This window comes from Choloepus didactylus, chromosome 2, assembly GCF_015220235.1.
Source record: "Choloepus didactylus isolate mChoDid1 chromosome 2, mChoDid1.pri, whole genome shotgun sequence".
Taxonomy (NCBI): domain Eukaryota; kingdom Metazoa; phylum Chordata; class Mammalia; order Pilosa; family Megalonychidae; genus Choloepus; species Choloepus didactylus.
This window is the reverse complement of record NC_051308.1, coordinates 199,310,358-199,334,899: the sequence shown is the minus strand read 5'-3', so window position 1 is coordinate 199,334,899 and position 24,542 is coordinate 199,310,358. Positions and strand designations below refer to the sequence as shown.

The window sequence follows — 24,542 nt, the reverse complement described above, 5'->3', positions numbered from 1 at the left end:
ATACCAAAAGCATGAGCAACAAAAGGACAAATAGGTAAATGGGACATCACCAAAATTAAAAACTTTTTTTTTGCATCAAAGTATTTCATCTTGAAAGTCAAAGACAACCTACACAATGGGAGAAAATACTTGGAAACTACATATCCGATAAGAGTTTAAGATCTAGAATGCATAAAGAAATCCTACAACTCAACAACAAAAAGATAAACAAGCCAACTGAAAAATGAGCAAAAGACTTGAACAGACATTTCTCCAAAGAAGATATACAAATGGTCAAAAAAGCACAATGAAAAGACATTCAATATTATTAGCCATTAGGGAAATACAAATGAAACCATAATGAAATACCATTTCACGCCCACTAGAAAAGCTGTTATTAAAAAGCAGAAAATTACAAGTGTTGAAGAGGACATGGAGAAATAGGAACACCCATTCATTGCCAGTGACAATGTAAATAGTGCAGAAGCTGTGGAAGACAGTTTCGCAGTTCCTCAGAAAGTTAGACATAGAATTACCGTAAGACTTGGCAATCCCACTTCTTGGCATATACACAAAAGAACTGAAAATAGGGAGCCAAACAAATATTTGAACATTGATGTGGATAATGGCATTATTCACAATTGCCAAGTGTCCATCAACAGATGAATGAATAAACAAAATTTGGTATGCTATGTGCATACAAGGGAATATTATTCAGTTATAAAAAGGAACGACATTCTGATACTTGTGACAACATGGATGAACCTTGAATACAACATGTGAGTGAAACAAGCCAGATGCACAAGTTCAAATATTATGTTGTCACTGATATGAAATAATCAGAATAAGCAAATTCATAGAATCAGAAATTAGAATATAGTTACTAGGGGCTGGGGTAGGAGTAAGGGATGTGGAGATAATTCATAATCGGTACAGAACTTCTGTTTGCAGTGATGGAAAAGCTTTGGTAATGGATGGTGGTGATGCTAGCACAGCATTGTGAATATAATTAACACTACTGAATTATATATGTGAATGTGGTTAAATATGGAAATTTTAGGTTGTATATATGTTACTCAAATAAAAATTAAGAAAATAAGCACAGTGACCCCCTAACTATGGACTTTAGCTAATATTATAATAATATTCTTTCATCTATTTTAAGAGGTACTGTACTAATGCAATAATTAATAATAGGCTGGGTATATGGGTACTATATTTTCTGCATGATTTTTCTGTAAATGTATCACTTCTTTAAAGACAATTGGGGAGCAGAACAGTGTAGATGAAAGTGTATGTTTGGTCTCAGCAGAGATCTCAGTTCCCACTCCTATTTTTGCTACGTTTTAATTGTGTGACCAAGGGCAAGTGAATTGTAGATACAGAAGCTGGCAGACTGAATAACTGACAGCTTCATAATTGTTTTGAGAGCATCTCTGTGACGGTTTGGATCTGTTACGTACCCCAGAAAAGCCTACGTTCTTTTAATCCAATCTTGTGGGGGCAGATCTATTGTGGATGGGACCTTCTGATTAGGTTGTTTCCATGGAGATGTGACCCCATTCACTCACAGTGGGTCTTAATCCCCTTGCTGGAGTCCTCTATGAGAGAATAAAAGGCAGAGGCAATTTGGAGACAGTAGAGAGAAGCTAAGAAAGAAAATGCCCAGGGAGAAGCAAGAAGGACCCACAGAAACTGAGAGCCATTTTGAGACCAGAACCCAGGAGAAGGGCCAGCAGATGTCACCATGTGCCTTCCCGTGTGACAGAGGAATCCTAGATGCCGGCAGCCTTTCCTCAGAGAAGGTATCTACCTCTTGATGCCTTAACTTGGACATTTTCATGGCCTTAGAACTGCAAATTTGCAATCTAATAAATCCCCAATGAAAAAGCCAACCCATTTCTGGTATATTGCATTCTGACAGCTTTAGCAAACTGAAACAAACTTCCAGTAGTATGTGATCTATTCAAGGGCCGGGTCTTCTTCTCTTTGTCCTCAGTCATTGGCACTAAGTAGGTGTTCTCTGAGTGTCTGTTAAATGAATGACAAAAATGAATGAATAATTCTAAAGTTTCAGAAGAAGATGCAAAAGTTTCTCCTCCCAGGTTGAATTTTTTGAGATGCAAACAAACTCAAATGGAAAATTTCATCGTTTCTTAGATTAGGTGGGAGTTTATTTCTTCAGTTTCCCTTAAAAGGGCATGGCCAAGTTGGCTGGCCTCTGAGGTCTGTTCCTACTCTGATATTCAACGACAGTAGAAAGGAATCAGTTGTAAGAAGACACATGCAGGCACTGGCTCACAGGTAATCTTTGGCAATATTGTGTCCCTCTTCTAAAGCCTCATTTTCCTTTTATACGAGGAGGCTGTTGGATAAGAGAATGAATCCAGTTCAGCTCTGACTTCAGTCAGGTTTCCTCCCATCCATCACTACAATGGCTAATAAAGGACCTTACAAAGGATTGTGTCCTTGCTTGTTTAGACTCCCCATTACCTTCAAAATTAGGCCCAGAACAATCAGCCTCCTCTCTCTCTGTGTGGCTCTTTTCTTGCTCTCCCCTTCTGTCTACCTCTGCTCTAGTAGCATGCAACTCAGATCCCTCAGGTACATTTTGTCTCAGGCCTCTGTGCCTTTGGATGTGCTGTTCTCTTGGCCTTGAAAGTCATCTCATCTGCCTGCCAAGGCCCCAGTCAGACTTCAGGATGCAGGATGTGAGGCTTTTCCCTGATCACACCCATGTAGGGTCCCTACTCTACATTATAAATACAATTTATATTTGCAATCATCTGCCTATTTGTCTGTTTTCAAAATTAGACTGTGATACTCTTCTAGGGCAAAGACCATGTTTTACTCCATTTGCAATCTTGGAGCCTAATACAGTGCCTGGTACATTGTAGGTTGACAATAAATTTTTCATGAAAGAATGAATTCAAGACATGAGAAAGCAGAGAGAGAGCTGGCAGGGTGTTTAATGAGCTGGGGCAAAGATTTTCAAATAAAGTTCTGCTGTAGACTCTGATGCTTGGGGTGGCTGGGGGCATTGGGAAGGCTATTCTTTCAACCCTCTATAACCTTCCTTGTAGCCTGTGAAATAGAAATCAGGGCTAAGTAAAAATCAGAGGTATCTAGCCAGGGGAAAGGACAATTCAGATGGCTATGGTAACAGATGAAACACTCTGCCTCCATACTGTCTACAAAGGGCATCTAAAAGGAACAGGGGCTGAGAGAGTCACCTCTTTGGCTCCATCAGCTGCGATCCCCTCCCCATTTGCTTAAAGTGTCCAGTCAAATTGACCTGCCCAACCCTTTCCACATGCCCCCCTAACCATCCCATTCTTTCCGGCCTCCTAGTCTTGGCTTGTGCCATTCCCTCTGTCCTGAACATTCTATCCCTATGGATGTCCAACTATCCAAACTCCACCAGTCATCCAAGGCTTGACCCAAATACCACCTACTCCGTGAAGGGTGGCCTATCCCCTCAAATGGAGGCAAATAATTCTGCCTGTTCTTTGGCTTGGGATTTGGAGTCATAGAGACTGGAGTTTAAATACTAGGTTTGCCACTTGCTGTTTTGGTGAGCTGTGAGCATCAGCAGGCATCGTTCCCTTTATGTTGCCTTTTCCAGCTCCTGCCCCCCACCTCAGGTAGAATTCTGCCCTCCTTCGGACCCTCCCCACCCCCCATTCCTACTCAATCATTATAATCAGATGCACTCATTTGTTTATATGTCTGTCTCCCCAATAGACTGTGAGGCTTGAAGGTAGGCAGGGACTGTGTCTTTTTTACATTGGAGCCCAGGGTTCAGCACAATGCCTGGTTCAGAGTCTATCCTTAACAGATAATTTGCACATGAATAATTATTTAACCCCTCTGACTCTGATGCCTCATCAAAAAAGAGGAATGGCAATAGCAACTTGGCAAGATTGGAAAGTAAATGTTCGGCACACCTATGAAATGATTAGTCCAGGCCTGCACCGAGTAGGTGCTCACTACACAGTGGTTCACTCCCCCCCCCCCCAAATATGCATTATGCTCGGGTGCTTAAGTTAGTCTATGACTAAACTGTGGGTTCTGGGAGCCAGGCTTCCAGCTCACCTTCTTTTGCCCCAGCGCCTAGCGCAGACCTGGTGCAGAGCAGGTCCCTAGCACTCCTCAACTTGCGCTCTCTCCACTGTGTTCATGCTGGTCTCCTCGGGGACGGAGAGTTTTGTCAGACTGTGGTTACTGCTCTGGGATCTTCTGGCTCTCAGGGAAAACTGTTTCCTGACCTTCTTGGTCAGCACCTTTTAACAACCTATGGCTGCCAGGTGTGGGGGCACCACTCTCTGTGACAGCCTTCTGCCCACGGCATTATATACAGAAGGAACCGGCACCTCGGCCTCAGGAAGGAGAGCAGCTCAAAAAGCCAGCCAAAGGCACATCTCAGAAAAGTCCTTCAGGAGACCTGGTGTGACTCTCAGCCATATGACGTTAGGCAAATCACCCAGCCTCTCTGTGCTTCCTTCAACTTTCCTAGTTGCAAAATGGGGATGACCACTCACCACTCCGCAGGCTGATGACACTGTGGCAGGGACAAAACAAGGTTCAGAAAATGGCAGATGAATGAAGGAATAAGTCAATCAGTAAAGCGGTATTTAGCATTACAGAATCAGAAAAGGAACAAAAAATGTGGTTTCTTTGGGGAGGGGTGGGCCTCTAGTGCTTTTAAGAAGAGGGGAAAAAACCCTCTTCACTGCAAATTTTAGTCAGCTCCGCTACCAATGTTGGCAATTTACATCTCATTACAACAGATGCTTCAGATTGCTGTTTTGCTTTTAAAAATTTCTGAGACATTGTTCTCTCTCAAACACATGTGACCAAATTAGCCACAATAATAAGCACTTGTGCTAAGAGACAGTATTGTACGATCTGGTGCAGATATTTTAGGTAACAAAGGAACTTTTCTCACTTGTGTGAAGTGTAGGAATTAAAAAAAAAAGGCCTTTTGATCTACTTGTATTCTGGTATTGACATACACTTCAGGTTTATTTTGGGGAAAATATATTTTCCATGGAGACAAACCTCCCAGCTAGTAAAGGAGGCTTTTTAAAAAGTATAAAAGGTAGTACTTGTCTTTTCATTCAATCATTCATGAACTCATTCATCAAACAATCCTTGACTCCACACCAAGATCTAGGCCCTTAAGAGGCACTGGAGACCCAAAGACAAATAAGGCAGTCCCAGTTTTGGAGAAGTTCAGAATTTAACACATGCAACACTGTTACATTGCATTACAAAGAGCTGTGGTTTGATGGCTGAGCACTGGCTTTAGAGTTAGAAAATCTGGTACAAATCCTGGTTCTGTTATCTACTTTACCTCTTTAAGTCCCAGTGGCCTCTTTTACAAAATGGAAACCACAGCACAAGATAAGGGGCTCAGGTGTTTGTTAGCACAAATAAATAAAATTAATCATTCTCTTCTTTTAAATAGGCCTCTTTTCTTTCCGAAACCTTTCTAAAAAGTTAATGTTTGTGTGACTTCCAGGAGGTTTAGAAGTCAAGTATTTCTTCAAAACATCTGTTCGGCCCCTAAATACCATTTCTGATCTTTGCTGAAATTGAAAGACTAATAATTTTAGATTTTTTAAAAAAAGACTAAATCCCTCCAGTTTCCTCAGTCAGTAAGAAGTTTCTCTTTAACAGGTATAATTTTAGTTTCTTTCTTCACAAGTGCAAAGTGAATCATATCAAAATTCTTAACTGGACAGAGAATACCTATTGCAGCACAGAGAGGCACAGTAGGTTTGGTGGAGTAAAGATGAGTTCCCTTTGTTGAGAAGGACCTGAGCGGTGGAACAGCTATGCAACAATGAAGGGGTAAACAAGGGCCTTGGAAAGAGACAGAGGAGATGACCCACAGTCAGGCAGGTGGGGTCCCCCTGTGTATCTCTCAGTACACCATCATGCCCTCTTAGAAGGCATCGGCCACTCTCAGCTCCTGGCATAGCTGGGCAGTTCCAGCGACACTTTTCCACCTCTGCAGCCTCCTCTCTCCCTCCTATCCACCCATGCGCTGCGAAGCCCAGCCAGGAACTACCTGCAGTTCTTCGAAGAAGCCAGCTTCTCTCTCAACTCCAAATCTTTGCCAGGCTCTGTTGCCTGAAATACTGTTCACTTCCTCCTCACCTGTATAAATCCAACCAGTTTCCTAATTTGAGGCCTTATCCAGTCACTCCAGCACCCCTGTCCAGCCATGTACGGAGCCCTCCTCTCTACTCTCTCAACACCCTGAGAGCCGGTGAGTGCAGCAAGGCTCACTGTGCATTTCAACTGTCTACCGATGACAGGACTGTGACCTTTTAAACGCAACAACAGAGTCTCAATGTTTGATTTCCCTGTGCCCAGGATAGGGCCTGGAACAGAGGAAGAGTCTAATAAATGTTTCCTGCACAAATACACTTCCCTGTAGTCAGAGTGTCCGAAGACTGTACTGGAAGGCAATGAGTAAGCTTCCTGTCTCTTGGGGAATGTTACAGGAGGATGGATGATCACTTGAAGAAAGGTTATGGAGGCTTCCTGTCCTGAATCTTGGGGCTCCCTACAGGACTAAGCCCTAGATCCCAAGAATTAACTCCTAGACAAACCCAGCAAGTCTCCAGGAGCAGCAAGGGAAGGTGTGGTTAGCCTCTGGGCCCTGCTGCATCCTGGAGGCTGGACTGCTTACTGGGTTACTCCCATCTGTTCATTTTGGCTAAACATCGATCTTCCCACCATTTGGTGATGAAAATTCCATTCGTTCAGATTTCATGTGGCACAGGCATGCCCCTCCCCCCTCTCTGGGCCTCAGTTTTCTCATCTGTAAGATGGGGTGAGATGTTGGATTGGGTTTTCTCTAAAGAGATAATTTCCAGAAAACTCTAGGAATATTTTGGTTGGCAACTTGAGGCCATGCAGCCTAGTAAGGCTGAAACTGTGAAGCAATGGTGGCTCTTAAATTAAACAAGAAAGAGCATACACAACAGTTCAAAGATCTAGCAGCCCCGGAACCCACTGAAGTACATAAAGGAGATCGAATCATCAAGGCAGGCAGAGTAGGAGACATGGTGCTGAAGGACCACAGGGGCTGAGCGACTCTGTGTGATCAGGAGATTGCTGGTACTTAAAGTGAGACAGACCTCAGTTTGAAACTTGGCTTTTCCATTTTCTAGTTGTGTGGCTTCAGGCAAGTTACTTAACCTCCCTGAGCTTGTTTCCTCATCTGATGGGTCTACCTACTTCCGGGGTTGTCTTACATATGAAAAGCACCTAGCCTAGTGTCTGGCCCAAAGCAGGTGTTCCGTGAGGCCAGGCCAGTCCTAACTTATAAAGAACCCCTTCCCACCTTTCCCACCTGTTTCCTGTGGCTGGCAAATTCAGCTTAAAAGAAGCTGGTCACATGGAAATTCTGCCCCAGCAGGCAAAACTCTGTTCTTAGGGGGAAGAAGCACCTTTCTATTCTGACCGTGGGGAAAAGCCCAGCAATTTCTGAGCAGTTAGCGAAGAGACAGCCTAGGGCTGTCTGTCAGCCCTGCCCCCACTACCCCCCAGAAAAATGGACTTGAGAGAGAAAGGGGAGAGAGGGTCCTGGACTGTCCGTCACTCTTGAAATCAGCTCCTAAAATAATCAGAGATCAACTATAGCTATTTCTGATTCAGTGCAAAAAGTCCTTCAAAGTGGAAGAAGACCAATATTTTTAAGATAAGCTATTCCAGTTCTCACTACTAAATCTTTGCTTGGCATCAAAAGTAAGGAAGCACAGGGCACAGTGGTTGTTAGCACCATTCTACAACTAATGCTGAGGTGGTGGGCAGATTGTTGACCTCCTGGGCCTCACTTCTACTGCAGGGACATGAAAATCTGACCTGACAGAATGTTTGTCCCTCATCCAACCTCTCCAGCCCTCCCTCAAAGTCTAATTTTCTTGAGCACTCCTGCTTATTGGTGAGAATGAACTGAGTGTCTACAGAGATGAAAAAAGAGCTCTGAGATAAACAGGTCCCAGGAGGAGAGTCCTGGCAAAGAGGAAAGTGAGTTACTGCTGGTGATGTCTAAGGAATTGAGGGGTCAGAAAGTGAAGGGGAAGGCTGGAGATGGGAAGGTAGAATTCTGTCTGGGAAGAGTTGGGGGGTGGGGGGTGGTAATTTTACTAACTACTGACTAGTGAGCTTGAAATCATGTGCAGGCAGAGTTGTAAATAAACCATTCAAGTTTCATTTCTAAGCACTTAGAAGGGGAAGCAGCTATTTCCAGGAGTCTTGGGAGGTTGACTGAAGAATAAAACTTCCCAGGCAACCACATCTGTGTTCTGCTGTACGACAAAGGGTTGCACATACATTATCTCATGTACATCCTCAAACAAGTCTGTCATCATCACTGTAGGATTTACTGAGCACTTATTGTGTATCAGCCCCTGGACAAAGGTCTTTACATGCATTTGCTCATTTAATCCTAAGAATGAAAATGGTTGGCATTATCATTAACTTTGTTTTACAGAAGAGGAAACTCAAGTCCAGGAGGCTAAATAAATTGCCCAAGATAAACAACTAGGAAGTGGAAGAGCCAGGGTTCAAAACCCCAATATTTCTGATTTCAGAGCCCATGCAGGTTCTTAATCACTGAGCTGGCTCTCCTGCCTGTATGAGGTCCAGGCATTAAGACTGTCCTTTTATCAAGGAGAAAACAGAAACTAAGAAAGATTGAATAATTTTCCTGAAGTTCCACAGGTAATGAATTATAGAATTGAGATTCAAACCCAAGTAATATCTGTCACCAAATCCTGGGTTGCCTGTTCTACAGGGGAAAGCAAGCAGGAGGCATTTGGCTGACATCAGCTGTCTTTCTAAGGCACCATCAGAAACCTGGGTGTAAAGAACCTAGTTCACAGACTGCAAAGGATTTTAAAGATCAAAGCTGATATTTTAACGGACCTTGGAAAGAGCATAAGGTACAAACCCAGAGGGGGACAGAGGTGTTAGAAATCCAGCTCTAAAGAGCCAAAACAGATATACAGTCCACAATAGCTTTCTCCTTCTTTAAAAATTTCAACCAGCTTGTGACCTGGCCAACAGGGACATTATCTCTTCTTTTTGCATTATTTTCTCTCAAATGGAGATAATAATCCTTACCTAACCTTACAGAAGACTATTGGAATAGCCCAATGAGATAAAAATGTCAAGGCACTTTGAAACCTGTCAAGTGTCATGTACATGTGAATTTCTGTTATTGTTCTTATTATCTATACCTCTCTTGGTCAGAATTCATCATTTCCACCTACATACTGACAAACCACATGCAAAATCTAAAACCATCATACACCCAGCTCCCGGAAATACAGCACTTATTTTATTTTGCCTGATGCCATGCTATGTACATGCCTGTGCTCCCATTAGACTGTGTATGCATCTTGAAGGCAGGGATTACATCTGCCTCTCTTTACATTCCTCACAGAGCCCTTTAGAGCATTACTTGAACTTATATTATCTAAGTCAAACTAAACTGAATTAAAATATCTAATTGGTATTTGCTGTGCTTAAAACAGAGGAGGACACCTAAGCCTTTGCCCTAGAGATTTATACCCTCTAAGAACAGGGAGACAGGGGAGAAACTGAGAGACACCCAAGAGTTTACTCCATTCACATACAGGATGCTCACCCCTCCTGCTAGACTCCATTGTTCTGTTTCCCCTCATCCCTTTGGAAGTCTCTGGAGGCTGTCAAACTCCAGTTTAAAAAGACACTGCTCTAACCCAGTGGCCTGTGGATTTTAAAGAAAGGGATTCTGTCTTGTTTATTTTTTTATATTCCCAGCACCCAGCAAAGTGACTGGCTCAAAGCATGTCCTCAATAAATGTTTGTTAAATAAAGGGAAGAATAAATGAATAAATGTATGAATATACACACAAATTTGTACCTAGTAAATTAGAATGTCTTGGTGTTTTTTGCATCCTCCCCATTTACTTCTTGGTGAGGGAGGATTTGGCAGGAAAAGGAAGAAAAGGAAAAAGGGACTAGCATTTATTGAACACTTACAATACATTGGTCCTAGGTCTAGATTCTTTACATATGCTTCCTCACTAAATTTTAACACTTATGTAAGATCACAGAAAAGGGAAGTTCTGGATTTTACAAAGAGAGGATGTATCCCTTCTTGGGGGGTAGATGTTGGTTACCCTATGTCGGTGACAGTAAAAGACAGTAAAAGAGGACATATGTGGGATGAGGGCCCAGGGAGAAGCACACAGGACCAGGTGGCAGAAGACCTCTGGGAATCGGCCAGTGACACTTTCTGGGCTTGTTTCCTCATCAGTAACACAAGGACAGCGGTGTATATTCTCTCTAAGTTCTTTCACAACTCCATGATTCTAGAGAATCTGTCCTGTTAGTTTCATCTAGAGTTTATCCATGGAATGAATGAAAGAATGAATAAAAGCACATATGAAACAATGAACCATCCAGTGAAGCCTCTGAAACATCTTCTTACACCATCTTGCTGCTGTCTCCCACATTCCTGTGTGTGGCTCCTCCTTTCCAGCTCCAACCTCCACAATGTGCACCGTTACAACTCCTGGTTGCTAGGGGGCCTGATTCCCCACTACGAGGTCCACACCAGGCTCAGGAGGCCAGGTTTCTGCTTTCCCACCCTCTCCCACCTGCTGCCTGCAGGCTCTGCACTGCATGTGGGAGTCAGCAACAATTCTTGGTCCTCCAGAAAGGGGGCTTTCCTTTTAAAACAGAGCATCTCCTGACTTCTTGGCTTCTCTGGTCTCTGGATTTGCCTGTTATGGTTGAATGATTTGGCACCCAATCTGGACAGAGGCCTTTGAGCTGGGCCCCTGAGACAGATGGGTAAATGAAACTGCTCAAGGACAGGCCTCCAAGAGCAAGGCTCAATCCTGGCCTTAAGGGGCAGAGGATGCCATAGTTCAGGCCACACATCAACCCCAGTCCAGGACATGGTCCTTAGAGGGCCTGTGAAGCCAAGAATCAGAGAACAGTTTCCTGATGCTCTCTAGGTCACTTTCTGGCTGTTCTCTGTCTTACAGGTTTCTGGGTGATGTTTACAGATCAGGAGCTACTAGAACAGAAAGGTGCCTTCCCAGACTCAACAAGCGAGTTCCATCTTCTAATGCTGCATTTCAATTATGTGCTTACATGTTTACCTCTATCACCACCCTCTCCACGCTCCCCAAAGTCTTATTCTTTTTGTATCTCTCCAAGTTCCCAGGCTCAGAAAGCATTCTGACGACATTAGCTGACTGACAATGAACAAATGAATGAACATTTATAATCCCTTTTATCTTCTATGACAGAACAAGACCCTGAGAGGTAGAGAGGTAACTAACCTGCCCAAAGCCAGTTGGGAGAGCCAGAGTTAAAAACCAATCCAGTCTTAGCTCCTAGGCTAAATTGTGTAGGAAAGGAGCTGAAAGTATTGGAGCATCAGTGCACTGCCAGGCACTATGCTGTGTATCACAGGGCTTTGGGGTGGACATTATCATTCCTGTTTTACAGAGGAGAACACTGAGGCTCAGAAAGGTGATCCCTGCCTAGATTGTTCCCCACTTCTCTCACTGCTCACTCCTGCTAGGATAGCAAAAATTCATGCTTTAGGCCTCAGTTTAGAAATCATTTCTTTCACAAAGCCTTTCTTCCCTGATTACCCCAAATTCTATGAGTGTTCTTCCTCTGCTATCCCAGAGTCCCCCGTGCTATTGTCCCTATGATGGCACTAATGCACTGTGCTGTCCTTGTTTCAATGACTATCTCCCTCATCAAACTTCGAGCTCCTCAGGGCAGAGGGCAATGGTTGTATCTCAAAAACATTGAACTCCCACCACTTGGCAAAATGCCTGGCACACAACAGAAGATCAGCAAGTATCTGTGGAAGAGGTTAGGAGAGAAGGAAGCAAAGAAGTGAGGAAGGGAGGAAGGAAGGGAGGAAGAAAGGAAGGGAGGGAGGGGAGAGATGGGGGAGAGGGAGGGAGGGAGGGAGGGAGGGAGGGAGGAAGGAAGGAAGGAAGGCTCCTAAAGCCACAGAGTTGGGAAGCAGAGAAATTGGGATTTAAATTCAGTCCTACTAATTCCAAAACCTACACTCTTTCCATGGCAACATATAATCTCTCCTTGAGAGTAGACACTCTTCTTCATATTCTTGAGGATTTGTCTTAGAACTTGGCACATTATAATTCTCCAATTAACATGTGTTAATCAATGGATTTCAAGCTTTCAAAGGTCAGGGATAGTGGCTATGATTCTCTGAGATGACTGTGGCTCCTAGATCACAGGGTCTGCATAGCACATAGTGGGTGCTCCACGCTTACTTGTGACTTGACCTGATTTACATTCAGTTCAGTCTATCCAACTGTGATGAAAATGGTGACTCGATCAGGGAAGAGCCAGCCACTGGCCCCTGCGATGACACTCTAGGCCTACAGGATGGGAGCGCCTGGAAAGATCAAGATACTGAAACTATGGCTGGCGTCAAGTTTCTTTCAGTGTTTTAGAACTAAAAGGGGCACATGCTGATGCAAAATGCAGAGTATCTTATTGCCCCAGAGGCTTAGGTGTGGTTTCTGGAGTTTAAACTCAGCTCATGATCATGCAAAACAGCCAGTGTCCCTGGGAGTTTAGATAACAGTACAGAGAGTTTTTGTGTGTGTGTGTGTGTGTGTGTGTGTGTGTGTGTGTGTATTTCCCCCAAGAATTTTTCAAAAGGCTCAATAGAGTGCAATGAAAATAAAAATCATTCTTTTAAAGATCAGGAAATATTTTTTCCCTCTGAAAATTCCAGTTGTCTCCCCATCCCCACCCCCATAAGACCAACACAGAGCTTTCACAAATTTTTACATTTGGGGTTTCTCTTTGAGGTTTTGTTTTAAAAAAGAATTTTAATAAATAATTTTTAAAGCTGCAAACCACATGTGAACGTAAGCAACTCTGTAAGCTTCTATAGGCTGTGATTTGGAAGAGGGGCCTAAGCAAATCAGAGTTGGGGAAGCAGGAAAATCATGGGCCTATGAATCAGGTAGGTCTGAGACTGAACTCAGCCTCTCCCAGTGACTTCTGGGTAAGTCTCAACCTCAGTTTCCTTCCCTGTGACAAGGGCATGAAAGGCTTCTGTGCCAACTCCCAGGGGCTTCTGATCTACTGATATACTATCTGGGGGACACACTTTAAGAATTAAGAGGCATCTACAAATGTAAAGTAAGGTGATACCATGTTTACCTAAACACCAAAGAGCAATGAAGCATTATACACAAATGATCTAGATGAAGGAAGCTTTCCTTCCTGAGTGTAAAATTGTATTTGATTTCAACTTTGAGACAGACTACATTACTAGACTACATTACTCCCTTTTGTAAACACAGCACAATGACTCAAGATTATTAATTATTGGGCCTCAGGGCTATGGATGCTATGAATTTGTGTTACATCAATTTTCTCAGTCCTGACCAACCTCTAATCTTTTAGAATTCCGGATTCTTAGTTCTGAGAGTTTTTCTGTCTGTACCTCTCTGCTCAGTAGACATTTCTCCCTGGTGCCAAGGCCGCTGCCTTGCAGATTTCCCCTGTCCTGCTTCTAAACCATTCTAGACGAGAAAACTTGAAAACCTGGTTTGTTAAAAACGTGTGCCAAATAAGAGCCTAGTAGGTTCTTCAATGAGCAAACCAAAGGGGTTTTCTATATCTTTGTATTAAATTTGCTAAAGTCATGGGCCTCCTCACTCAAAAGCATTTAATGTTTCCCATTCCTACCAGAACAAATCCAGACACCCCAGACTGGAACAGTTTTCAAGATCTTCAATCATCTGCCCCAAAATACATTTTGCAGTATCTTAGTGTACTCCAATGCCTTCCCATATTCAGTAACCATAGACCTTGGCCTCCTCTTGCACCTTGTAACATTGCCCACCCTTCAGGGCCCAGTTCAAGCACACTTTTGTCCTGAAGTCCTCCCTCATGCCTTCAGTTGCAAATAAACTTTCCATCCTCTGAACTCTCATCTCATTTTATTGCCGTGTCTCTGTGCATTTATCACTTGCTGATTTAAAGTGATAAACTTTTTTAAGATCATGCCTAGCTCTCTTTACTAGCCTCAGACCTTGGAGCAGTTTCCTACAATCTCTGGTATTGCCTTGTGCTAAATGAATGCATAAATGAGCTGGGCAGATATTTTGTCAGCTCTTGTCCTCTGAGCCTCATTTACCACTGTGTTCTAAACAATTAAAATGGCTGCATACATGAGCTCCTATAAGATTAACTAAGGGAGGGGAATGTCTACCTCAGAGCAGCTGCTGAGCCTTACCCTCAAAGCGCTCCTTACCCTCAGGGGCACTTGGCCCACTCCTCCCCCTTGCCCTCCTGGAAGAGGAGCTGCACGAAGTGTCCCACCCCTGTGGGGTGGTAGGAGGCCTGCTGGAACACTCACCGCTGCCAAGCCTCAGGAGCAGCACATCCTGGAGCCTCCGGTTAAGGTCACGGAGCTCTTTCATCTCAGACACGAGTGCTCCGTACTCCTTAAGCTTCTTGGCCTGCTGTACCAGCTGCCTGCGAGTCCGCTCCAGTTCCTGCTGGAGATGGCGCATCTCTTCCTGCTGCTGTTGGTAGTTGCGCAGCAGCTCCTCGTACAGAGCCCGGGGCACGACTGCATCCTCCAGACTGTCCATGTCCTCTATGCCCGGCGAGGCCTCCACGAACACTTCTTCTGGACACGTGCTGTGGCCCAGGCTCAGGCCGTTCTGCTTCTCCAGCCGGGCCACCACTGCCTCGATGCTCTTATGCGTCCCTTCACTCGACTTCCGCCCCTCGGGTCTCTGTGTAGGACAACGAGAATCAGTTCAGGCAAGGGCAGCTGGGACTTTCTTGGACTGCAGCTCAATATTTCCCCAGACAATCCTAGAATCACAGAACCACAGAATGTCAGTGCTTGAAGAAACCTGTGCAAATACTTAGTCAAAGCCCTTCATTTTGCAAATCAGAAAACGGAGGGCCAGAGTGGAGAAGGGGTGTGCCCAAAGTCACACAGTCATACAGTGGCAGAACAGGGACTCTGGTTTCCCAGGTCAGCATTTTTCCATTCCACCACTCTGCCTTTTGGATGCATATTTTACCATGACCACCCTCCCCAACCCCCTTGCCCTCTAATCCCACCACAGTGCCTGAGCAGTGACTTGCTCAGAGTGGATGTTCAATACACATTTGTGGAGAATTGGTGAGGAATCAGGCCAAGCCAAGCCAATCACCCCTCAAATATCTTCAATAACAAAAACATAAAAGCAAAACAAAAACAAACAAACAAAAAGCATTCCACCAGTTATCCTTTTCCTCAATATTGCTTTATTTGGAAAGGATGATTTAAAAAAACAAACAAGAAAAAACTCTAATCTACTCTAATCTAGGGCAGGGACCATGTCTTACTTTTTCTGTTTCCTTTCTGCCTAACACAGAACTGTCAAATGGCATAAAAATTTACATAACTGAAAAGTTCAAAGAATGTTAGAGATGGAAGATACCTTAGAGGGTTTTCGTTTGTTTTTGTTTTTTCAGTTTAACCTCCTCATTTTACAGGTGAGGAAACTGAGGCCCACAGAGGAGGAAAAGCCAGACTGAGGGTCACACAGTGAGTCAAAGACAGAGCCAGAATCAGAATTTGGAACCCACAAGGCTCCTTCCCCCACATCTGCCAGCCTCTCTCTCCTTGGACTCTGACCAAGTTGAAGCTCAGCAAGACAGTGGATGCTGAAAGGACAGTTCATTTAGAAGAGAATTATCTGGGACTACTTGGGTTCAACTGCCTGAGGAAATTCCAGCTCAAGTGGACAAAGCTTCCATTGAGGGGCAGCAGGAGTTACAGGATCAACCAAATTCTTTAACCGGGGCAGGAAGGGTTAGGAGCTCTCTTGATTGGGGGCACTGTGGGAGGGCACACAACTGAGAAAACAAGATTCCAGACAACTTAACTGTGTCAGATCAGGCATGTCTTAACCTTTCACTAAGTTTCTGGAAATTTAAAGAAAAAAGCAAGCAAAAAAAAAAAAAAAAAAGACTCAGATATTGAGTTACATGACAAAATCCAATGGAGTTTCATTCCCTGGGACAAGGTGCTGCTATTCTAGATGAACTTATCAACTGAAATTATAATGATCATTTTACATGTTTGTCTTCATCATTAGACTGAGGCACCCAAGGGCAGGGAGCACATCTGGCAAGTCTCCATGACCCTAGGAACCAACAGGGCCTATATCGGGGTGCAGTGAATATCAAGGAACTGAACTCAACTGCATCTTTTGGACTACGCATTTGGAATGCCCTTGACCTGGTATCCAAAACCAGACAGGGTCAGTGCAAAAGGCATTCTTTTTCCCCTTTTCCCCATCTCCCTTGGGGTATCCATTATAAAGAAAACACACTTGACTTGCTGAAAAATATTTTCAGCAGATTTACAATGTGAAGGTTGGAAGACAGCTATTGGGGTGCAAAGAGAAGGAATTGCAACCTCACACAAAAGTTTTCTTCCAACTAAGGGTCCCCAACAACGCCCTTAGTGAATTTGGTTCACCCTGTTTCCCAAAAAGTCCACCCTTGACTGTTTGAAGCACTCTGATAGTGACTGTCTCTAAACTGCTGCCCAAGAATAGCTGCTGAATGTTCCCGGAGCTTGGCAGATGACCTCCACAGAGCTGCAAGCCAAAGAAAAAAGCATGGTTCCAAACCCCCAGCAGAGATGACACTGCACAGGCTGTGCAAATAGGACTGTCCCTGTGGTACAGCATGAATCAGGGCTCCCTGGAAAGTCAGCCAGCAAGACAATGTACAGTAGCTATCCCAAGTGTCCCCTACTCCAAAAAAATATGGCCTGTGACACCAGGGGACATTTATATGGGGAGAGGAAGTCAGACTCTTTCGCTATGATAAATCTGAAAATGCTCCCACATACTTCCAAAAAAAAGAAAGATTTTGTTACCTTGATGTGTCTAAGCTGTAAATCTTCTTCCCCATAATCTTTAACCTCCCCATCTTCTTCTATGTGATTGAGAGAAAGTTTGGGGATTTTTATTTTCTTCTGCATCACACTATTTTCAAGGTCAGTTTTGTCTTCTAAAACACATATCAAGAGACAAGGTTCATTATGAGTCAAAATGCTCAAAATGCCCAAACCTCAAATGCTAGAAACTGTTTTAGGCCAGACCAGTTAAAAAGGAAAAGCAAGCAAACTCAAGGCCTGTTCCCTCTGTATTCAGGCACCCTAAAAGCAGCAGTGCAGACAAGCCTCTGGGGTTAAGGGTGTTCTCTAAAGGCACTGTCATACAAAGTGTTGAAATGGCATCCCATGAATTTGCTTGGGGATTTCTCTAAGTCCATCTTAAAGAGAGGCCTTTTATGGAACTCTGAGATCTTGGAAGCGGAATGGCCCCTCAGATTACTATCTGGTCTAAACAACTGGCACATGAGTCCCTCAACAACTGAGAGCCTTCTAAGCCAAGTGTCTTCCCGGGAGAAATTGGTGGGTTTCTACTAGTTCAGGTAACAACAGGCATGAAAGGGATGACAGTTCTCATCAAGGTAAGGCCTGAGCTAGACAGGGACCACTCCACAGGCCATACACAGGACAGAGTGAGGGAAGGCAGATACAGGAAGAGTAACAAGTAACAGTCACTGCCTTTTTACTGGTATCAAATCACAGCATGACAAAATTTAAAGAGCCTAAGTGACTAGTCCAACTCTCTCATTTTACAGATGAGGAAACTCAAACCCAGAGGATGGAAGGGGCTTGCCCAAGGTGGGCACCTGAGGAAGAGCCAGGGAAGGAAAACAAGTCCTTGGTGCCTCACCCAGTACTTATATGCAGTCACAACACGAAGCAGTGGTGATGACACTCTACAAACTGTAAAATGCTGCACAAATACAAAGGAACATTAATTGTCTTCAATTTTTCATTCCTTAAATCCAACTTTAGATAGTCTTCAAGGGAATTGTTTTTTTTTTCCTGTACACATTTCAAGCTTTAATTCCCAGACCTTTCTCTCATTGGAGATTATGAAAGTAAAAATTTACAAGAGGGCTTCAGAAGTGGGAACTTGAACCTGCTCTGGAACTGGCCACTTGGGGTAAAATACTTTGGGGTTTTGTTTTCGTGGGCTTGAACTGAGACTCTGGGAACTACTGTTTGTTATATTCCTCAAAGGTTCCCACGGTCATATCCCAAATGCATTTTCTAGCATGTTCCCATCAGTGGATATGTCACATGGCCAGGTAGATGGCTAAACACATTCTCTGAGGGTCTTCAGTGTGTGATAGCGTGTGTGGATATATGCTTGTGTATGTTAAACATGCTCTGACACTTCCCCCAGGCTAAGCTTCTCTTCTTACAACTTGTTAGAAAAACTGGGAAGGAAGCTTATAAGCACATAACCATTCCAGAATGTAGTTAAAATGCCAAATCTTCCCAAATGGTCTTTGGAATGAAGACCCAGCTGGGTCAGAGATGGTACTCTGGTATCAGAGAGATCTAAGTGTGAACCCAGCTCTTCCACAAGAGTGAGGAGTGAGCAAGGGCTTTGGGTCCTTCCTCTTTCACAGGAGTTGTGGGAATGAGAACAATAATTCACACATCTTACTGTATGCCTGGCAAAAACTAGGCACTCAATGAACGGGTTGGTTATAATTGGTATTATCAACATGGACTGAATCATTTTATTCTCTAGGCCTAAGGTGATACAATTTTAAAAACAAACAGCTGACTTCAGCAGGGTGTGGAGTGTAAAAGGACTGCCCAAGAAAGAAAGAGGTGGTGGTTGTTAAAAATCCCCTCCTGATCAGAGATGAAAATGCCCTTTTCCACTGACCAAGGGAACATCTTCCAATTCTGTTTTCACAAAAATGACCTGTTCTTGTTCTCTTTTGTGCCTCTAAAATACATACAATTGGATAAGCATGAACAACAGCAGGGTCTTTGCTCTTTCTAAAAGAGCAATAGCTTCCAGCCTACAAATCATTGTTGGCTCTTTCTAAGCCAAAAAGCTGCTACAGAGTAAAACCTAAGGAAAATGCTCCAAATGAAGTTATCCTGGAATAGCATGTGCATGTGTGTGAACCCAAACTGCATAACCCAGGTTCAGAGCTTTACCTCCCCTGCCTCAGTTTAGTGTTTACTGAGAATATACTCTGAGGGACCTAGGCTGAACCCTGGGGACAAAGATTGTTATGGATTGAACTGTGTCCTCCCAAAAGATATGATCAAGTCCTAAACCCTGGTCTTTGAATGTGATCCTATTTAGAGATAGGATCTTTGTCAATGTTCCTAGTTAAGATGAGGCCAAACTAGATTAGGGTGGCACCTAATTCAATATGATTCAACAGCAGCTCCAGAAAACTAAGACAGAAACAAATGGGCATCTAGACCAGCTGGGGACACAAGACAAAACCTACAAAAAATAACCCAAGATACTGAATTTGAAATAAGGGGAAAATAGCTTCTACTGGATTTAGGGGCAAGGGAGATCACTTCCGTCAGCATAACCATGGAAGGCTTTTGAGAGGAAGTGGTGTTTGAGTTAGACTCCTTACTTGCTGGGTAATCTTAGGTAAGTTACTTTACTTCTCTGAGTCTGTTCTCTCATCTGTGACTTAATGTAAATGATTCCTACTCACATTTCCAGGTTGGTGCCAAGATTATCAATACTGCATATGTTAAGAACTTGAACAGAGTGGATGGCACTTGGACAGTCAATGCTCATAAAAGAATAGCTATTAAAGATGGTGAGAATCTGCATCACACAAGAAGGGGAAAGAATAGAAGCCAAAGGACGAAGTTTGGGGAAACATTTAGATTGCAGTGGTTACAAAAAATGGCTCATTATAGGCAGGAAAGAGATGTGAGAATGGAAGTTAAGCTGGCTGGGGCTAGAGGATAAATGACCTTGAATGCCAAGTTAAGAAAAGCTGAAGTTCAGCTTGCAGGTGTGGAAAGATTTAGGAGTCAGATCATCTGGATTCTAAGTCCAGTTCTGCCACTTAGTAGGTGTGAGACATTGGGCAAGCTGCCATATCACTGAGTATAATTATTCTCTTGCTGTAAAAAGGAAGATCTAACATCTACCTCAAGTGGGGATCAAATCAGCTGAGTAAATGTGCCTTGAAAACAATAGAGCTCTGCACAGACAAATACACTTAGGTGGATGGATGGCAAAGGTCAACAGGAATTGCCTGTTGGCCTGTGTCCTGCTGCAGGTTTGCTTCTTGAGGTGGCCTGGCTGGGGAAAGGCGACACTTGCAAGTGCTCCACTCCCACCAGCTATACCCAAGGCTCCCTGCTCTTCCATCGAACTGGAATTTCCCTTCTCCTTCTTTCTCTGCTTGAGAAACAAGGAAAGCCTCCACTCATCTCCTCATTCTTCCTCAAAATTTCTATTACATTTTGCAATACCTTCCTTGTAGTCTATTATCTTATTATGTTGCAATTATCTTCTTAGTGGCCTATCTTCCCCACTAGACTGTGAGCAACCTCAGGGCAGGGCCCATATCACAGGCCTGACTATACATTAGGGAATCATCAAACAAAAATGTTTAATGAAAGAATAATAAAAACAAGCTACCCCAATAAACCCATGAAAAGTTGCTCAGCATCATTGGTCATTAGGGAAATACAAATTAAAACCACAATGAGGTACAACTTCACACCCACTGGGATAATTAAAATAAACTAGAAAAGGTGAGGATGTAGAGAACTTGTTTCCCTCATATATTGTTGATGGGAATGTAAAATGGTGCAGTCGCTATGGAAAGCAGTTTGGTGGTTTCTCAAAAAGTTAAATAAAGAGTTACCATATAACTGAGCAATTTTACTCTTGGCCTATACCTAAGAGATATGAAAACATATATCCACACAAAAACTTGGTACATGTATGCTCACAGCACCATTATTCATAATAGCCAAAAAGTGTAAACAACTCAAATGTCCATCAACAGATGAAGGACTAAAAATGTGGTATATCCATATAATGGAACGCTATTCATCCATGACATGCTACAACATGGTTAAACATTGAAAGCATTATGGTATGTGAAAGATGCCAGACATAAAAGGCCACATATTGTATGATTTCATTTATATGGAATGTCCAGAATAGGCAAATCCATAGAGACTAGTGGTTGCCAGGGGCTGGGGAAAGGGGGAAAGGAGAAGGGACTGCTGATGACGTTTTTTTTATTTTGGGGCTGGGGGGTGGGGTAGTGAAAATGTTCTGGAATTAGTTAGTGGTGACAGATGCACAACACTTTGAATAAACTAAAAACCACTGAACTGTACACTTAAAAATGGTTAAAATGGTGAATTTCATGATATGCGAATCTTACTTCAATTAAAAAAGATGGCTAACACTTAAGAAGCATCACTTATGAAGCATCTACTAAATATCAGGTATCATGTAAGGATCCTCACATGTTACTACGCCTTGCAACAAACCTGTAAGTAGGTAGTATTAGCCACATTTTTTTTTCCCACAGCAGAGAAATGAGGCTCAAAGAAGTTTCCTCTGCCTAAAGATACCCAACTGGGAACGGGCAGAGCCAGGATTTGATAAAGGTTTTTCTGCCTCCCATGCTCCTTCTCTAAATAGACACATGCCTGGAACATGGGAGAACCAGAATAAATACCGAATGAAGGAACAATGCCTAGCACCTTGAATCACAGCCTCCCGACCTGGGTTGTGGCTGCCTCAAGCCTTGTCCAGGAGGCTCTAGAGGCTGCTCTCAGAGCTGACCACTTGCTGGCTTCATCCTATGCTCACCAGTCTCATCCTTGACCATGTGCCCTGGAAGATGACTCAGGAGAACTTGAGGTCTCCAGTGATCTTTTCTGAAGCCCTATTCTACATCAAGCACTGAAGTCAGTGATCCTTGTCTTCTGGGCCTTTACAACCAGAACGGAAGGTTTGACTTCCTGAGGTACGCTCGCGCACATGGGGCATACCTCTGGTCTCCAGGCGTTCCTCTCCAGAATCATGAGTTGAAGATGATGCTTCACATCCTTATCTCATCCACAAAAAATTATTGAACACTCAGTGTCATTATTAAAAGAAACAGAAGAAATGGTTGAGAGGGAGGCCCCAGGGGCTAATAAAAACCGCCCAGCCTTTTGAATCTGGTTGTGAGACTGATTTGGAATTCTGGCTCTGTTATATAACTAACTTGGGCAAGCCACTTACCCTGCCTGCATCTCAGTTTCATTATCTGTAAAGTGGGGATAATAAACTGTTTTCCAAAGAGATAATGCATGTAAAGCACCAAGCATAGTTACTTTCTTGTCATAGATGTGATATATTAAGCAGTGGCTGTTATCCCATGGCAATAAACACCACCACAGATTGAGACATGATGAAAGAGATGTTTTAGAGAGATTAATGTGGCAGTGGCAAGCAAGATGGATGAGGTGTGAAGAAGAGACCAAAAATAGGGTGACAAGAAGCTATAACTCTTATTCGTCACATTAATGAAGGTGAACAGTGGTGTGGATCATCTAAGACAGTAAATACTTCATGGAGCATTTTCATGTGGGTTTGGAATATGATTCTGGCTTTGAATTCCAGGAAATCATGAAAGGAGAACTTGCTTAGGAAGGATGAAGAAAGCTCCCCAGTCAATCTTTGCAACTGCCTCAAGCTTAAGGCAAAATTATCAAAGTTTAGTGTAAACAGAAATAAATGTATAGCCTCTGAAGAAACACTCGTCGCTAATCCTGATTTCTTAACTCATTTGTCTCCATGGCAAGGAAAACCATCAAGGATTTGGGTATTAACTATCTCTTCCTCCCTTCTAGCTACTACAATGTTAGCTAATTGCATTCATCCATTCAACAAATATTGAATAAGCACCTACTATGTGCCAGGCCCTTTGCCAAATTCTTTACAAACAGCACTATATTTAATCCCCACAATAATTCTACTGAAGCAGAAACTAAGGTTCAAAGAAGCAAGGTAGATTGCCTAAGTCATGGAGCTATTAAATAGGAGACCTAGAATTTCAAATCAAGTCTTTTGATACTCAGGCCCTGTTCTTATCACCTAATTAACTCTAGGAAAAAGAAAAAAATTCCCAACTTGCCTTAACTTTTTTGACTGAACACCACTGGTGGACTTTACTAAAAGACACATATAAAATGATGAACATGTTGATATAATTTCCAAGATGCCTGCTCAAGACCTTGCCCATACCCTAGGAGTATGCTGTAATAAATTCCCAAATTGACCTAAACTCTATACAAATATGGTTTGATGGCAAACTCCTAAACTACACAGCTTATCAAGACCACCAGGCTATAAATCGAGTTCCTATTTAAAGTCACAAAGAAGTTTCTTGTAAAATACAGTAAACGCTATTCTTCAAAAACATAGCAGAACTTGGCATTTGTTATTAATCTGAGAGGGAGAAACATCCCATTAAACCTACCACTGAGAAAAAAAAAAATGGAGGCATGGTAATAAGCAAATGGTGTTCTAGAAAACAAACAGATGGAAAGGAAACCCAAATCTGTCTTCGAAAGTGAAGATACCCTTGGAGAATTTGTATATATAGTTAAAATGGGATAAGTACCGTCTTGACCCCTAGTTTACATATAATCAGGCTGGATATTTAAAATCATCCAATGTTGGCAAGTTTAATTTGCTTTGGTTTTGTTAGCTAAGATGAAATTCTGAATGGCTACTAAACATGAAGTTTTTACAAAGTTTTTTTTTTTTAAACATTGATATGCAGGTTTAAAGTTTTTCATCTGTACAAAGACCCTGTAAAATCTTAGGTCTGCATTAAAAACAGACATGCCACAGAAAGAAACAGGCACATTGCATTCTCTGGCCCATGCTGTTTGTTTTTATAAAATTCCAGGCAGACAAAATTCTTAAGCTCCAAGGGTTGTGTCCAGCCAAGACAACAAAAAGAACAGTGGCCTGCTACACTGCTGCAGAAAGAAATCAGGAGATACTGGTTCAAGTGCCGGCTCTGTCACTAATTCACTGGGTGACCAGTCAGTCACTTTTTCTCTCTAGACCTTGGTTTTCTTTTCTGTAAAACACGGGGCCTAGACTAGAAATCCTCAGCAGGTCCTTCCAGCTGTGTGACCTCTGGCCAGCCACAGGGACTTCCAGCTCTCTTTCTTCAGCTGTGTGGTGGAAGATAAGAGTAGATGTGCTATAAGATTCCTCTGGGTGGGCATGTTTGAAGAAACGCCCTACTAAGTCCATACAAAAAGGGAGGCAGGGAACTGCTAACCAGGTTTCTGAAGGTCTCCTTGCTCTGACTCGTACCATCTCACTGGGCCTGGCACAGGGATGTGGCACAGACAAGACTCGGGAAACTCATTCTGCTTGGTCATTTGTCTAGCTGCCCTTATGTACTCCATCATTTATTGCCAGGGTAATAAATGACTCCAGCATACGGTCACAGAGGGGCAAAACATGGGGAGAAAGGGTAAGTCTTTCGTGCTTAGGCCAAGTCCCAGGAAGATTTGAAACACACACAAGTTAAACTTTAAACTTGTCTGATCCTTACAT

At 43.0% G+C, this 24,542-nt stretch overlaps 2 protein-coding genes across 5 annotated transcripts in view; both read right to left on the bottom strand.

Moving 5' to 3' along the window:
* The window catches only part of AGBL4 (ATP/GTP binding protein like 4), a 1,783,169-nt gene that overhangs the window by 278,253 nt on the left and 1,480,374 nt on the right, over positions 1 to 24,542 (bottom strand). The gene's annotated exons all lie outside the window — the stretch shown is intronic.
* BEND5 (BEN domain containing 5) overlaps positions 1 to 24,542 on the bottom strand; it is a 53,206-nt gene that overhangs the window by 21,187 nt on the left and 7,477 nt on the right. The window contains exons 2-3 of the mRNA XM_037827272.1: positions 16,961 to 17,094; positions 14,426 to 14,810 (exon numbers count right to left, since the gene is read on the bottom strand). Coding sequence (XP_037683200.1) covers positions 14,426 to 14,810; positions 16,961 to 17,094 — 519 coding nt within the window. The remainder of the gene's footprint in view (positions 1 to 14,425; positions 14,811 to 16,960; positions 17,095 to 24,542) is intronic.